The 17,696-nt window shown below is 33.1% G+C and overlaps 1 protein-coding gene across 1 annotated transcript; it reads right to left on the bottom strand.

Annotated features, from left to right (window-relative positions):
* Window positions 1-9,801: 9,801 nt before the first annotated feature.
* LOC113770971 lies at window positions 9,802-10,332 on the bottom strand. Its single transcript, XM_027315608.1, has one exon. The coding sequence runs from the start codon at window positions 10,330-10,332 to the stop codon at window positions 9,802-9,804; it is 531 nt and encodes a 176-aa protein (XP_027171409.1).
* Between the last annotated feature and the right edge of the window lie 7,364 nt (window positions 10,333-17,696).

Below are 17,696 nucleotides of genomic sequence, written 5' to 3'. Positions count from 1 at the left end.
GTGCGCTATTCACTCCAGGCGGTGGCTTCTTCCTCCTGAAGACGTCCTGAACCCATTTGACTAGTGAGCGTCCTATTTTTGACCAACATCTCTGATAGAAGCCCGCACACACTCCATCCGGTCCAGGTGCTTTATTGCTTCCCATATCAAACAGTGTCTTCTTGACTTCCATTTCGCTAACCCCGTGTGTTAAAAAGCTTTTCTGCCTATTAGTTAAACCCTTGAAACCATTAGCACCCCCTCTATTCAAAGGCTGAGCATTCTCCCTACTATATAAATTTTTGAAAAATCTACCACAATGTCTCTTACCAACTCCCTATCTGTTTGCCACCGGCCCTCCTTGTCCTTGAGGCTCAGAATTTCATTGCGTTTTCGTTTTATGATTGTAGAGAGATGGAAGAATCTAGTATTCCTGTCTCCACACCTCAACCATGTCACTTTTGATTTCTAAAACACATCCTCTTGTTCTAAAATTTTATTATACTCTGAAATTAATTTTTCCTCTAACTTTTCCAAATACTTCGATTCTTTTTGGGAAAGTGTCTTCTGTATGCCATTCAACCTTGTTAAGCATCTTCTCTTCCTATGGAAAATGTTCCCAAAGACCTCCGTGTTCCATATTTGAAATCTCTTTGAGAGTTTCACCAAGTTCTGTAGTAAATCGTCCTCCTTCCCCCAGCATCTCTCAATTTCTTTCATAAAACCTGGATGGGTCGTTCAAGCCAACTTGAATCTAAAAGGCTTAGGACCTGCTGGCTTCCTGCCTCTGACAGCATCCTCCAACAATAAGGGGTGGTGATCCAAGTGTGCCCGGGCCAGATGTGTAACTGCTGCTTCTGGAAATTGAAGTCTCCACTCCTCATTACATAGTGCCCTATCTAGATGTTTCCTAACTCTTGCTTCTCCTTCCCAAAGATTGTTCCATGTCAAGGATGGACCATTAAACCCAAAATCAATTAACTCACAGCTATAAATACAATCCCTGAGCCTATTTTCACCGACTCTCCTAAAAATTTGTCCGCCCTTTTTTCATCTGCTTCTACTATCTCATTGAGATCCCCAATAATCAACCAGGGATAGTTTATACGGGATCCTACCAATTTAAGATATTTCCATAACTCTCGACGCAAACCCCTGTCGGGTGATGCCACTCCCGTTGAGAGGCATCCCGGACCATCGCGTGAATGAATTGCCAGTTTGTACCTATTACTTCAATCCCCAGCTCTAAGCTATTCCAGAACATCCAAATGCCTCCAGAGAAATCGGCTGCCTCTACACACATCCTGCTATATAGTGGAAACTACTCATAATTCTCGTCGCCTTTTCACTCACTATTCCGAATACTTAACTTATCGTTCAACTTTGACATTGTAACACCTTACCCTAATGTTACAACAAACGAACCACAGGTTGATGATTCGGCAAAAATTTTGTTGTGCACAAATACAAATTAGGGCAACAAAGTTTGGGAATTAAAAAATTAATCATGTAAATAACCATACAAAGTTCATTGCACCCAAAACTCAAAGGATCCGACAACAATTTCGACAAAAATTTTCTAAAATTTTAAAAAGGTAAACATTACGGCAAAAATATTTGCAAACCAAATTAGAGAGAAATACAAGAAAGAAATAACGAACCTTTATTGCAGACAGTTGAAGAAAACAATTGGTTTTCAACACTAGACAGTCAGAGTACATCGGCTGATTTTGTTGAGAAGGTTGTGTCTTGGGGTTACAGTGAGAGGAATCAAGTGATAGAGCAGACACTTATAGGCTTTATTTCGGCCTTTGTTTTTCGAATCAATTCTGCTACTTCTTTTTTTACCTTTCATTTCAACAAAATTTCAACTTCACTAAATCACTCCTTCCGGTATAATTTTTGACAAAGTTTTTGTTTTTTATTTTATTTCAAGTATAGATTGTACTGTTATAATAATATTCATTATTTTTATGACACAAAAATAAAAACTTTCATCATCGGTGCCAAAACTTGATAAATTTATTGAAGTCAAAAATAATTTTTATTAAACTTGTAATTGTTCTTATTGCTATTAAAACTTATAAACAATTCTATTGTCCCTTTTGGGTACCATTCCCTTAACTTGTATCTCTCAATATACATAAATTGTTTGAAAATTAAAAATTTAACAATATTGAATTCAAGTGTGAATAACAGGGTCAATATTTCATTTAAGCCGAGTTGTTGATTTGAGTAGCTTGCGAATTTGAGTTGACCTACTTAGTTTAACATCACCTCTAATGCTTAGTGGTTGGGCTTTTAATTGTATCTAAAAAAGCGAAATTAAATGGAAAAAAAGGATATTTTGACGGACCACGAAAAATATTTTTAGCGATAAAAATATTTATGCAAACGGTCATTTTTAGGTTTTTCAAAATTTTGCTTTCAAACTAAATCAAGAGAATGAAGTACAATGTAAGTTTTTGAAATTTTTATTTTTCCCTTTTTATCCTTTCACCCCTTCCAACACCTAATTGATAACCATAACATTTAAACTCCAAACCTGACAATAACAATGAAAACCCTAAAACTCTAAATTTACTCTAACAATACTTTTCATTATTTATTATAGTTTAATAATGTAAATGAAGCTAAATAATAACAACCCAATAGTCTATCACAATTACTATCAACCATACTTAAATTAAGTATACAATTTATCAAACACGAGTATTACATTCATTTTGACTTTTAATTATTAGGCAGCATAAAACAAAGTCCATGATATATAAATATGCTAAATATAGTATATAGATTAAAAATTTGTTGTAATGATAAAAACTACATATCTGCAAATTTCAATGATAACCACTAAACATATCTACATATCTATATTATTTACAATCATAACCACTAAACATGTTTAATCTATTTAAAAATTTCATAATTTGTCCATTTATTGATATTTATATTTATATCTCAATTAATAATCAGTTCACTTCCATCTACATTTCAATGAACAGCATAATTATGTTTCAATTAATTAGGCAATATTCATACTTATTGCCACATCATATGAAAACTATCAATAAATTTTTTACATTTTATCACCTATTGGACAAATCGTGATAAAAGTGGCCTATTTATCACAATAATTAAGCAATGGTGGTAAGAAGTAACATAATCACCACGGTATGTTACTGTGACAAAAGAAAGTGTAGTCAAAATTCTTTTTTTTTTTTTGGAAAAAGATTCCAATACCTTGGCATTAACGTCACATATTTTATCCAAATTTTAGTAACAGACAAAAAAAAAACAAACCAGTACTACTATTCAAGGACTGTTAGCGATTTCATTACACAACAATACATACGATTTCATGGACAACAAATATAGAACACATGATTAATACAAATTTATATGAGGTCGGTCATCAGTAAAGTTGATCAAATTGAATATAAATGATGAACCATGGATTTGGGAAGCGCGGGAAAAGGAGGGGATTTATTTTAAATAAAAAAATATAGACATAATAAAAGATTACAAATTTTAAATACATCCACATGGCGAGACGATACATATTTTACTTCACACAAGGTTGGTATCATTAAATCATTAAACGGTTCATGGGTATTTTTAGTGAAATCAACCAATTGCAAATATATCTCCTTAGTTTCGTATTACAGTTCTTAGATTATCATGCTTACTTTTGGTAAGATTAGACTGGATGAGATGGGATGACTCATCCTCAGATTATTAATCCTGGGTTGAGTCATCCCCGGATAAATAATCCAAATTATGTACTGTTTGGTTGGTTCTCGGTTGGATAGGATATGTTGGAAAATAATCCTATCCTGTGTTTGGTTGGAGATTGGATGAGGAAGGATTACTATTTTAATAACCAAACCATCCCTTATTTTGTAGATTCTTTTTAATAAAATAAGTTAAAATTTTATAAAATTTTAATAAAATAATTTAATATTTATAAATTTTATTAAAATACAGTAGTTTAAAACTTTATAATTATAAAGTAAATCAAGGGTTTTGATATATAAAAATTCGCATTCATTCAAACTTAGCCCAGTCGGACCCTTAAAAATAGATTTTGACCAATCTTTTGAACCTAAATTTGAAATTCAATTAAATAATGGGCCAACCTTTGGCTAAATTAACGTTAAATCAATTAAAACCTAACTCATTTAAGAGCTTTCAATGATCCGAGCTCTGGCTAATATAGAACATTTTTCTTTGGATCGAGTTTGCGCTTATTGAAGTCCTCATTCACAAAGTCCAATTAATAAGATTATATATTTATATAAATTTCGTTTAGAAAATAAGGTTAGTAAGGGTAATTTAGTCCAAGGACAATATAGTCCTTCTATTATGATGTTAGTATGGCAAATTAGTCCAAAATTTTAAATCAATTAATAGGGGTAAGTTAAAATTTTAAAATAATGAATAGAGGCAAATTAGTCAAAAATTTTAATCGAATTAGTAGGGGCTAATTGGTCTGTTTATTATGATATTATTAGGCGAGAGTATGGTTAAATAATAGCTAATTTGAATTTGAATCATTCATAAGGTTAAATTAGTTCAAATATTGCTATATTGGTAGTGAGGGCAAGTTAGTCAAAAAAAACTTTAAAATTAAATAGTAGGGGCAAATTAGTCCATTCATATTATATTATCATGTAACAGTAGGATTATATAATTATAAGACTATAAATTTGTATTTTTTGTAAGGATAAATTAGTTTAAAATTTTATTATCCTATCTGTTAGTCATCCCGGGATGACTAATCCCATCTCCTCCATGGGATGATTTGGGATTATTTTATCCCATGAATAGGGGATTAATTCGGTTACATAGGATGTGTCATCCCATGTATAAAATGTAACCAAACATGGGATGACACAGGATGATTGATCCAATCCTATGTCATCCCATGAACTAAACGGACCCTAAATGAATTGTGGGAGGTTTCCTCAACATCGGTTTATAAAATTTAATTGTTGATTTTAATTTCGGTAACGTTACTAACAAATACAATTTTTGATTGTTAATTATAGTCAAATAACATTTCTTTCCTATTTTTCAAATGCAACATTTGCAAGTATACTTTTACAGACTATAGTTAACGAATAAAAGCACATATTTATTTCCAATGCAAATCAAAAGACATTAATGATATTTTGATCGTTTCAAATCAATTAAAAAATTGAGAAAAAAGAATGGACAATTCAAAGCTCAATCGGATGCTTAGGCTGAATATTTGGGTACTAAATATATATCTTATATACATGCATGAATCCTTTTCTATTTTAAGTTGACGCACAACTAGTACATTAACCTCCAGTTTTTGTTCTTCCAATTTCTTCTCCCCCATATGTGTCAAATTTATAATTATTATCTGTTTTAATTTCGGTAGTTTCTTTACACACAATTACATTTAAAGGGAGTTGTCGCATTTTTCCATTCCTTACGGGAAAATTTGCAAATGCTATGTACCTCTGGATCAATCCTGAAATTATCCCTTCCTCTACGATCCTAAGCGGTTGCCAGCGTACGGTATTCCTTGGTATTTGGTTGCATCCGGACACGTTCCATTTTGTTTCATCTCCACGCGCGTTGGCCACAAAATAACGTCTCTGTTGCTAGCACATTGCAGTACAACACGGTCCTTCTCTGCGTTCCTACCATAAAGGGATCCCATGGTAAAGCAGTTTCAACCATTTTATTGACTCACTGATAGCAACTGACAAGTCTAGCTTGACCATGAAAATGAAGCACAAACTATGATAAATGACTTATTTTCCCTGTCATTTTATATAACGCCAAATGACATTCCTCAAGTTTTAAAATAACCACATAATCCCTTGTAGTTTTATATAAAGTGGAAAATGGACGGAATACAAAACCAATTACGATATTCATACAAAACGCACTTTAAAAGTATGTGCAATAAAATCTTAATATCTATGTAACTCCCTTATAGTTTGTATAAATATCCACTTTACCGCCTTGTGATTTTTGCATTTATCCACGTAATCTCCCTATAATTTTATACAAGATGGCTAAATTGTCGATTGATTTAACATTTAAATAAGGGCACTACTGATATTTTAACTAACGATGTTGCATAAGTTATTTTTTTCAAGTTTATATTTTACAAAAAATCACATGAGGTGAAGTGGATAGTTTAAAATATTAGGATGTCATGTGGCAATAGATGAAATGACAGGGGATTATATGTAATTAACCCCACAACTAAGACAAAAGAAATATTCCCTCCCTCCCACTTTGATAGCCTTGATTTTTTCTCACATAGTTTAAGAAAAATTAATTAACTTTATTGAAACAATAAATCTAGTCTAATATTGTTTCTAAAATACCCTTACATTGATATTAGGAGTATCACTAACCACTATATCTTTACATTAATTATAATAATGATAATGATTGTATATTGCACCATTCAAGACATGTATCAAAGCAATTATTGGTGAAAAATTGATTGTATTAAATAAGATAGGCTATATTTACTAATAACAAAGTATATTAAATAAGGGTATTTTAGAGAATTTAAAAGTTGACTATATTCTTAAATTGGAAGGCGGCCTATAATCTGGGATGGTTGAAAAAAGAAAAACAAAACTATCAAAATGAAATGGAGTAAAAAATTATTGATAAACTGATGAAGAGGATTGCTGAGAATGGTGTCATGGGATAGGTTGGTTATATATGTGGAAAAATTGTCCAAAACATCCTTCACATTTTATCAAATGAATTTTTTCATCATTCACTTTTAAAATAGTAATTTTACGTCTTTTACAAAATCAAATCGATAAAATTTGGTACCAACCTAGTTTTTCGATCATTTTTTACTCTGAATCCATAACATGATCCACCCATAATTATTTTTTTGGGGAAAAAAGTTAGATTTCATTTGTAGTTAAATAAATGACCCGATCCATATTCATTTTTTACCCCCTAAAAAAATCCAACAGGAACCATACGCATTTATTTCCTAAAAAATTGGAATTTCATCAAATTCGTATTTGTTGCTAAAAAAGTTGAAATTGGACCTCTTTGTATATAAAAAATGACTGCATGTATATATATCACATGGTGATTTTAGGCTAAAAAATGGTTTTGAAAATTAGGTTGGGAGTGAATTTTGCTAATTTAAATTTGTAAGAGAAGCAAAGTTAACATTTTAAAACTGAAGGATGAAAAAGTTTATTTGGAAAAAGTGATAGACGTTTTGAATAATTTTCTCTATATACATGAAAAGGTAAAGTAAAATAATGCAATTGGGTCCCCAATATACAGTTTGTATGTCAAAATGGTCCCTGATGTTTCAATAAAAACATATTTGGTCTAAAAAATTTTAATTTTAAGTACATTTAGGACAATTAACGGAAACTCATTGACTAAAGGTTAAAATCTTTTCAGCAACAAAATCCCATTCCAATTTTCTTTATACTACAACCTGCTTTATATTCGATTTAATAGCGACACCTCTTGTTGGAAATATTTTCCCGTTATCCAAGGGCACATTTTTAGCCGTATTTGTTCCTATGTTAGCCGCTGAAAGGTGTTTGCTAGTGGCTCTTTGTAGCTTTCTGGTACTGATGATAATATTTTAGGGATAAATGCACTTTCATCTTCTAATGTTTGGTATGTGTCTCAAAATGGTCCCTAACATTCCGACCAAAATAAATTTGATCCTTAAAATTTCTAAATTTAAGCATGTATAAAACGATTGACTGAATTTTATTCATGACTAACTATAAAAATCAAATTCTTGTTAGTCATTAGTCAATAGCTATGATTTTGCACTTTTGTTCCCAATGTTTGAAGTATCAATCAAGATGGCACTTAGATTTCAAATCGTTACAGTTAGCATTTTAAGATAAATAGACATGAGATGATTTAAATATATGAGATACATGTGTACCTAAATCCCTATAAAATTTCTAATAATCAACTTGAAATTATCATTTAGACTATAAAAGCATCTCTATATTGAGTTAGATATAATTGGGGAATGCTAGTGGAAGAAAAAAGAAATTGCTAATTTTAATATTCGAAAAAATACTACGCAGATTTTGGTTTGGCTTGTGGACAAGGGTTTGAAATTGTTGTAACTAATAGTTGTGATTATAAAAACTAGAGAACCTAAGTATCAATATTAGATTCCAGGATTTAGTAGTTTTTGGTTCAAATACACGAATAGGACAACCTTTCGAACTATTGCTGAATCCATGGGCATAAAAACTAGACTGAGCAATAGAGTACCTCGTATTTTTCCCTCTGTCTCGGGCTCCTTATCCCTGTTCTTAAATCTCGCCCCTCTTCCATTGAAAGAAATTAAAATAAGTTCAAATATAAGGTTCTTTTAGGAATTTTTAAAAAACTCTTTTTTTATTTCTTTTTTGTATTTCCTATTTATTAGAGTATAAAATTCCAATAGCAAAGTTTTAAAGAATTTATTTTAAGGTTCTTTTAGGAATTTTTAAAAAACTCTTTTTTTATTTCTTTTTTGTATTTCCTATTTATTAGAGTATAAAATTCCAATAGCAAAGTTTTAAAGAATTTATTTTAATGTTTGTGTACATTGAGATTATTGAAAATAATCTACAAAATACCAACTTCAGTTTAAAGTCAACAGATAACTTAGTGGGATGTAGAGGAAAAAAAAGAAAAGAAACAAGGAAAGAAATATGATCAATTTATGTTACATTTAGTATATAATTATAGTTTAATGTGGTGTTTAATTCTCAACATAAACAAAAAAATTGACAAAATTCATTATTAATTAATTATTCATAGTGCAAAACAATAAATATGCATATTAAACCCAATTTTGAGACAATAATGCCAAAAAAGAAGAAGAAATATAACAGAAATTAGAGGCATGAATAAATAACGTTAAAAATAATAGGAGAAGAAAAAGGAATTTATTTAGTATGAAATTCCCTTAGTACAAATTATATGCAAAACTCAATCACTATTTTTCTTTTCCCAATTTTAAAAGCTTTTATTTTTTTTTTGGGCTTCCAATGTTTTGTACTAAGGGTCCGTTTGGTTGGACTGAAAATATTTTTCTAGGGAAAATATTTTCCATCGAAGTCATTTTTCTGGAAAATCACTTCCTTCCCCGTAATTTTCCAGTGTTTGGTTATTAAGTGAAAATATTTTCCGAATTCCTTTCTTCATAATTTTTCGGTGTTTGGTTTGTCAATGAAAATATTTTCTGATATGTTTGTTGATATATTGCAAATATTTTTCTACTCTTAAAACATTCATTTCATTACAAGTTAATTTTAGTTTCTATCCATTATAATCATATTATCATTTTTATAAAATATTTATTCATATTACACCATGAATTCTTGAATTTTCCAACTCGAATTGGTAATAAGCTGGAACAATTCAATGTATACAGAAGCAAATATATGCCAAAATATAAAATATTGCTCAACAAAAACGAAAATCCATCTCCAAATGGAAAACGGTCCCAAAAATAGCAAAAGAATCAATTTTTCTCCGAAAAAACTTCTAAAAGGCAAGACTCACTGTATATCTAGATTTTTCTGTATCTTCATAGATGTTTTTGTGTAAGAGTATAGAGAAAAGGAATAAGATAGCAAAAGATAAAAAAGAGGGGAAGGTCGCCAACCATTATTACTTAAATTCCTGGCGGTTCACCATTCATGCAAGGCATTATACGATTCATACTCCAGAAATATCAATAGACTTGTGCCAAAGGAAAATCCTTTGTCGTTACATGATGCTTCTTGCTGATGATGGCATTGATGCAGAGGAGCAAACTGATCACCTTTTGGCTTCCCGAATGTGGAAGCATGGAAAGAAGCAACGAAACAAATGAGCCCTGAAGGCAAACATGCACCCAAAGGTTCCACCCCTCCTTTCTCTTCGAACTTGAGGTAGAAGTGGAACACCGTAAGCAGGATTTGGCACCATGTACTGCTGATAGGAAGTAATGCTGGCAGCAGCTGGCATTGTAGGATCTTGCGGTCTGGGTTGTGGAACCGAACCGAAGTCTTGTGGACCAAATGTGGGATCTTGAACTTGAGCTGGGTTTGATGAGGTAAATGAGATAAACTTAGAGTTTGCATAGACGGTGTCTTGAGCCTCGTGATCGTACTCAACCCATGATGATGAAGATGATGATGTTGGTAATGGTGGAGCAGAGGGCTCATACGGCGGACAGTAATATTGGTACTGACAATGGCATGGTGGTGGTGGTGGGTTATCAATGAACAATGCCTTCTTCTTTTTCTTCCTCTTCTTCTGCTTTCTTGACCAGAACTTGAGCTTCTTCACGGCCTTCATCATCTTCATGGGTGGCCTTCTTGTTTTTCGTGGAGAAAATGAAAAAAGTCCACTGGTGCTGTATTGTTCAGCGGAATCTTGTAAGTTGATTTATTCAAATAGAAGAGATAACTTGGCTGTGGCAAAGTACGGATCTGGAAGTGGAAGCGAGATTTGATAGTCTTACGGAGGACACTTGACAAAGCATTCAAAGACAGAGAAGTTAAAAAACTTCTACAACTCTCACCAGCTCCTTTTTCATGAGTCCTGAAGCCGTCGGAAATTAACTTCAGGAAAATTGTTGTGGAAGTCATTTTCCACCCGGTGGCGTGAAAACATTTTCCAGCTGAAATAATTTTCCAACCTCTTTTGCTTCCAAACACCAGAAATTCTGGAAAACCTTTTCGGGAAAATATTTTCAGTCCAAACAAACATACCCTAATATTAATCAATTTGTCATGGTTAATGCACACAGCTTTTCTTTTTCATAGTACTTTCTTGTGCAACAATGTAGACCTGTGTCCACCGAGTTACAACAGCTATCCTCTATATTGATACTTAGTAAAAAAGAACATAGCATATGACATGAAATATTGATAAATACATATAAAAACTACACAAAGATAAGGTAAACAGATATAAAAAGCACAGAAACACAAAATAAAGAGTTAGACGAATATTCAATCTTATGTCATAATGTAAACTACATGACATGTTGACATATATAAATCCTAGTGCTTTGACAAAAAGATTTGAAACATTGTTAAAAAAAAAAAATACCTGACACCAAAAGTATTAATATTTTACATGACTCATTTCCTTTTTATTCTTTGAGATCAAATATCTGAAGGTTAATACTTGTAATTTAAAAAAAAAAATTAAAACGAATATGGTATCTACAATAGCTCCATCTAAAAAACATAAACTATTAAAATAAAGCATTTAAGAAAATTTTGCTGAAAAAGAACATTTAGAAAAATTTTGAATTTATTGTAAAACTATTTAAAATTTATTACAAGATCTATACAAGAAGTAGAACAGAGCACATTGATTGTAAATGGGAAGCATCCGTAAAATAGTTCAAGTATTTATAGAACAATTCGTCCTTTTCCTTTTTCTTCATCTTAAATGGCTAAATAGCATATGCTGATAACAATGAACAGCGAGCACCAATTTTGCAACCTTCATATTTATCATAAATGCTATTCTAGTATTACAAAACATGGTTATCAGTCGAACCACCATTTTCAATTTGAACTTAACATATCTAGTCTATGTGTGAATGCAATGGTTTCAATTGATTTCAATTGCTGATGTGGCGCTCTCCTATTGGCCGATTGGTGGTAGTCCTCCAATGAATTGTAATTTGATGAGTTGTCATCTTCTGATTCGTCAATTGGTGATAGTCCTCTAATTGCGTGTGGGATTGTGCTAAAATTTGGCCTCTTTTTTTTTTCAACCATAAATCGTGTTAACAACAAATTGGGCTCCCTTTTTTTTTTTTGTCTAACAAATCCTGTTTAGCTACCAATATTTTGCAATCAATAGCTAATTAATAATGTCATTTTTTCACCTAACAAATCGCGTTTAATTATCAATTTTTTGCTATAAATTGGAATTTGCCCAACAAATCACATTAACAAAAATTTAATCTCCTTTTTTTGTTGTCCAACCAATCATGTCTAATTACCAATTTTTCATAATTAATCGTTAATAACTAATTAATAACGTCATTTTTTTGTCGCTTAACAAATCACGTTTAATTAACAATTTTTTTGCAATTATTAACAAAAAATTGACTTCTTTTTTCTAACTGCCCAAAAAATCACATTTAATTATCAAATTTTTTTTCAAATGTTATCAAAAAATGTCCTTTTTTATTTTGGATTGTCTAACAAATCACATTTAATTATCAATTTTTTGCAATTAGTTGTTAATTAATTATTTCACTTTTTATTGCCTAACAAATCATATTTAATTACCAACTTTTTTGCAGTTATTACACTTTTTTTTGGTTGTCAAATGAACCACATCTAATTACCAAACTTTTGCAATCAATTGTTGGATTTTTTGGCATGTAGTTGCCTAACAAGTAATTTTAACTACCATTTCGTAACCATATAGTATAAGAGGGAATGCCCCCGCCATGTCAGCATGGTCGTCCCTCCATGTGGTGCTTGGAGATTGGTTGGTCTTGATGATGCGAAGCTGATGTTGGACTGGTTTTTCTTCTCTCTTTTTTTATGTCTCCTTTTTTGGTTTTTTTTTTGCCCTTTGATCAACCAAACGGCATCGTATGTGGATGAATCTTCAACCGCTTTTTTCTCCGCTTTCTTTCTCTCTCCTTCATTCAAGCGCAAAAGCATTAGTCGATGTCAAGAACTCTTAAAGATCGGTTCCTATTGCTATTATCTCTTGGACAAAATTCCTTCTTCATGAGACCCTATAGGTCTCCTCTGAATTTCTGCCATTTGATTGTACTTGAAAGAGGTTATAATCTTAATTGGAGGGGCCAGATTTTTTTCTTCTGATAGAGTTGCTGGATGATTTGTTAATTAAACGTGAGTCTAGAGGAGAAATAACTAATTAATAACGTCATTTCTTGACATGGAAAAGGGGCTGGTAATCTTCCTTCCCTCCCTGTATCGATTTCTCCCATTTCTCCCTCTTGTTCTTCTTCATCTCCCTACCTCCCTTCCTCGAGTGATTATAGCTATTTTTTCTATTTTTCTGCCATTTTTCTGCTATTTCCTTGGCTAAAAATAACCAATTTTCCCTCCTCTTTCGTGTCTTTTTTTGAAACAGCGAGGAAAGGGGAGTTCAATATTTCGTCTCCACTATCTATGCGAATTTGTAGAATACAGATATGGTAATTTTTCTTCCCCTTTCTTTCCGTGATTAATCTATTTGTTTCATTTCAGTTTTATCATTGATTTTTTATTTTTAGTTCCAAGAAAAACTTTTAATATGGTCTAAGATGGTGAATAATTGATGATTAGCTAACTTTTAGATATTTGTTTAATTTATTTTTTATACCTACTTGGTTTTTTATTGTTCCATTTTTCTTTTTCGATTTTGCCTTTCTTGGATTTCTGCTATAGTAGGGAGGAAAAATTACCACTCGTGAAAGACAACTGCTGAGGAAAAAATGTAAGTTTTGTTTTTATTATTTGGATTTAATTTTTTTCTTTAAATTGCTCTCTTCAGACCTCAAATGATGGTATGCTTTTCTTTTTAGCCATTTTCTTTGGCATTCAGACCTCAAGTGTTTTGTTGATCTCCTGCTCTGAAAAAGCAATCCATATGGTAACTAAAAAGATTCACTTGTTTAAAATAGGTTTTTTCATCTTTAAAATGTCTTTCTATTTGCTTCAGTTCTTCCGGTTCCTTTTTCTTCATTGGGTTTTTAGCACTTGATGAATTAATATATTTCTCCTCTAGGAATCAGGAACTTCCATGTCAAGTTAGTCATTGACCAAAATTTTGAGTTACACTAGTAGCACTAAGAATAATTTGATCGGAGTTCACACTGATGTTCCTGCGCCTGATATGGGAACAAATGCACAGGTCAGTGCAAAACTTGTTTTCAACAATATGATATGATTGGAGTACATATCTAGGTGAAATTTTTGCTTTTGGAGAAAAAGATAGCGATTAACACAACATTGTCTATGAAGTTCATCCAATTAACTGGATTTGAAACCATGTGAGGTGTGTGAAGTATGCCCCAATTAACCATAATTAACAAACTAATGCTGATTGTGACAATCAAGGAATAGTGAACTTGATGAATCTGCTTTGAAGCCTGGTGCTCTTGGTAATATTGAGATTAGCGAAACTTTATTACCAATGTTGGACCAATTTTGAGATTTTAGAAAAAAGAAAAATTGGAGAGTAACTCGTAGAAACTTATGCCTTCCCTATATATTTAGAGTTTTGTATTCCATTTCGGGGATTTTTAATAGTACATGTACTTGTGTTTTAATAGTCACAAGAAACATATGCTTTCTTGTTGTTTCTCTCTTTGTCAGTGCCTATTGGTTGTTCTACTATCTTTATGATGATTTGTTCTGCTAAGTTTCTCTATGCCCCTGATCTTACTGTAAAACCCCATGTAAATTGATTGTGTAAAGTGATGATTTTGGTTATACGTTGGTTTCATAGGGCTGAGGATGTAGAAATGGAAGAAGGTTAGTGATGTTGAATGCACTTTAGTATCTTTTGTGGGTATCTTTGATTAGAGCTCTATGTTAAAAACTTTGTGGAATTCAAGTTTTCTATAGTGGTTTTGCAAAATGGTCCAAGTTCTCTGTAGACTTGTTACCTGACATATTTTAGTATTGCTCACAAAATGTTGAGCTTCCTCTTGAATTTGTTCATGAGCAACTCAAAACAAAGACATTTCTGGTGTATATCAAATCAGTGCTAACACAGTTAGCAGATGTAAGGCAGCACTACACAGTGATACAATATTTTGAAACTAATGACGTTAGCACTTTTGTTCGGTTAGCAGGTAAAGCAAAAATGACTCTGTCACTTAGCCACCAAGCTGAAATTATGGTGCTCTTGACTCCGAGCAGATGAACACTCAATTAAACCTGTCATACACACTTGTCTTTTCCTAAAAACAAATGATATGAAAGACAACAACTAATGAGTGCAGGAAAAGGAAAACTCATGATTGCAGGAGAAGGCAATGGTTCTTCAAAAGTTTGCCTTTGACTCGCTGAAAGGTTTGATTGTGACAGCTCCACCTCCCCCTAAGACGAATCAAAGGGTTCGGCGGACCGCCTGCCCAGTTCTCGCCGGGACTACGGATTCGGAACCAGCGTAAACCCTACCAACCGCTCAAAAGAACTTCGAGAAAATAACATTCACTGTCCGAAACCCAAACAAGCACAACAACTTTAGATAACCCTAGAAAAGAACATTTCCAAACCAAATCAACTTAGGAACATGGTTAAACACGTTTATATACACATGGTTGCAAATTTATAATTCAAAAGGGAATTGTTTGGTTAAAATACATTTAAAGTTTTCCAATCATCGAGGAGCTATACAAAAGAATACTAAAACTAGCTCAACTCATGCTTCAAACATCATAGTCTTCAAAAGGTGATTTCCTGTAAGGAAAACAAGGATAACGGAACGGGGTGAGCTAAAAGCTCAATGAGGTACCAACAATATAAACAGTAAAATTCATGAGAAAACACTTTGGAGGCACATATTCACATCAAATACGAGAAATGAATGAACATCACAATGTAAAGGATACAGGTGGCTCTCAGGAGCCAAATCCTCGTTGCGATACTTGATCCAGCCTCGTTGACCCTCCGTCAACGTTCAAAGAAAGGAACTAGTCCAGTAGACTACCATTTTAACGCCAAAACCCCGTTCACCAAACATACCCCTTACCGGGCCCGAAGCGCCAAACAGGAACAGGAATGGTAATACTCGAGTATACCGGAATCAAGAGTCTCAATACCCAAAGATTCCCCCAGGAACAGACACCCATGGATTGTCAATTATCTCGACCAATCCCTCGCTGGCTCGATTTAATTAACTCCCCATGAGGTTGAGCTCAGGTTTAACAGGAAGGTCGTTGGATACTCTTCCAAACGACATCATAACAAGTGCAAGTAACAAGTTCAAGTACATAACAAGTACAAGTAATAGATTCCAGTTTGTTCAGTACATGCAAAAGAACGAGTGTGATAAAGTACACCCTCGTCTCATACAAGATAAATAGTCAGGAAAGACATTCAACTAGCAATTTGCAAGTACAGGAAACCAGTTTAGCAATAATTCAGGGGAGTGGTACACTCACCTGATCAAACAAGGATAATTTCAAAAGTTTCCTTCCTAAGTGTGGCTTTACTCGCCGGCACCTCCTAGAACAATCAAGGCAAACACTTAAGACTGGACTCCAAAATCTAATAAGTGGAATTCGCAAGTAAAACTCGATTACAAGTCAGGTGCCTATCCAAATGAACCATTAATGTAAAGCGAAGAGGTGATTTTGGAGTGAAAAGATAACGATTAGTCCTAAGGGCATGAACAACCTCAAAACCCTACCTACAATGACTGACCAACTTCAAATTTGAAGTAGAAAATGAAAGTAAGATCGATACTAGGAAAACAGGATTTTCTAGTTTCGCGCAACCCTATATGAAAAATCATATCTCAAGTTTTGTAAGTCCAAAATTAGTAAAAGCTATACCGTTGGAAAATACATTCAAAGGGTTATAACTTTCCAGAAAACACCCTCATAAGATTCAGAACGCAAGTCAGTCAAATTCAAGCCTCAAGTTGCTGCTTTATCCAATGAAAGACAGAACAGGTACAATATTTCAGTCAACTTTGAAAAATCACCATAAATGGTACAGACATAAACAGGGTCTGAAATTTACATGGTTTATAGCCCTATGAATCTAGTTTAAAACGCAATAAACGGAACTCAATTCTGACATTCCTACATCAAGATATAGCAAATTTTCCGAGACTGTGCAGAAGCTCCACGAAAATTTTGACAGCATTTCCCTTGTCTTTTTTTACTTTCCAACCAAACCTCAACATCCACCAATCACAAGCTATCAAACACCTTTAATTAGAGCCACCATAAGGCTCGAATACGAGTCATAAATCGAATCCACATATCACTAGAGTAAAATCATATGGAACGTATAAGTGCAAAATCAAACTAGGACATATGCGAAAACGAAATTTGGGTTGGAAAACAAAAGGCAGGTTTGCTGTTGCTTAGCGGAATTAACGCAACTGAAGCTATCCTTATCGGATTGAGGTATAATTTACACCGTTTCGAAACTAAGGAATAGGGTTACAATGTTGAAGAAGGCCACTCAGTCCAGTTTGCAGTGAAACTAGGTCAAAAAGGTCAATGTACCAAACCAGAACCGCATAAACAGGTTAACAAACCGCATTCTGGTTAAATAACCATAATTCAGGCTACCTAAGTCCAATTCAAGTGATTCCAAAGCCATCCAAAAGCTAAGATACCAAGCTATATTTCTTAAGAGACATCAACAACCAAATCAGTAGTATTCCTGGTCAAAACAACCAATTACAGAAGCTGATTATCAGGTTCGGACAGAAACAGGACAGCAGAGGTATTTCAATCTTTTCACAGGCTACGTTGCTCCGATTGAGCTGAAATTTGCAGGCAACTATAAAATACCATTCTCTACAACTTTCATGTTTTAACCCAAGGCTAATTCGGCCTCTAACTAGGAGAAACAGTACCGGGCAGAATGGGGTTAAATGAAACCCTAACTTCCGAAATTTCCTTTCAATGCGGAAATTTTCCGCAAATAGCCACAACTTGCACCCTCTAGCTTCATTTTAGATCATTTCCAACCATCATCCAAGGCCATACC

This window comes from Coffea eugenioides, chromosome 1 (assembly GCF_003713205.1).
Source record: "Coffea eugenioides isolate CCC68of chromosome 1, Ceug_1.0, whole genome shotgun sequence".
NCBI classification, from domain to species: Eukaryota; Viridiplantae; Streptophyta; class Magnoliopsida; order Gentianales; family Rubiaceae; genus Coffea; species Coffea eugenioides.
The sequence above is the reverse complement of the archived record's forward strand: the minus strand, read 5'-3'. Positions and strand labels throughout refer to the sequence as shown.

Coding starts and splice junctions, on each gene's coding strand:
- LOC113770971 (XM_027315608.1), bottom strand. CDS start 10,332: ATGAAGATGATGAAGGCCGTGAAGAAGCTCAAGTTCTGGTCAAGAAAG.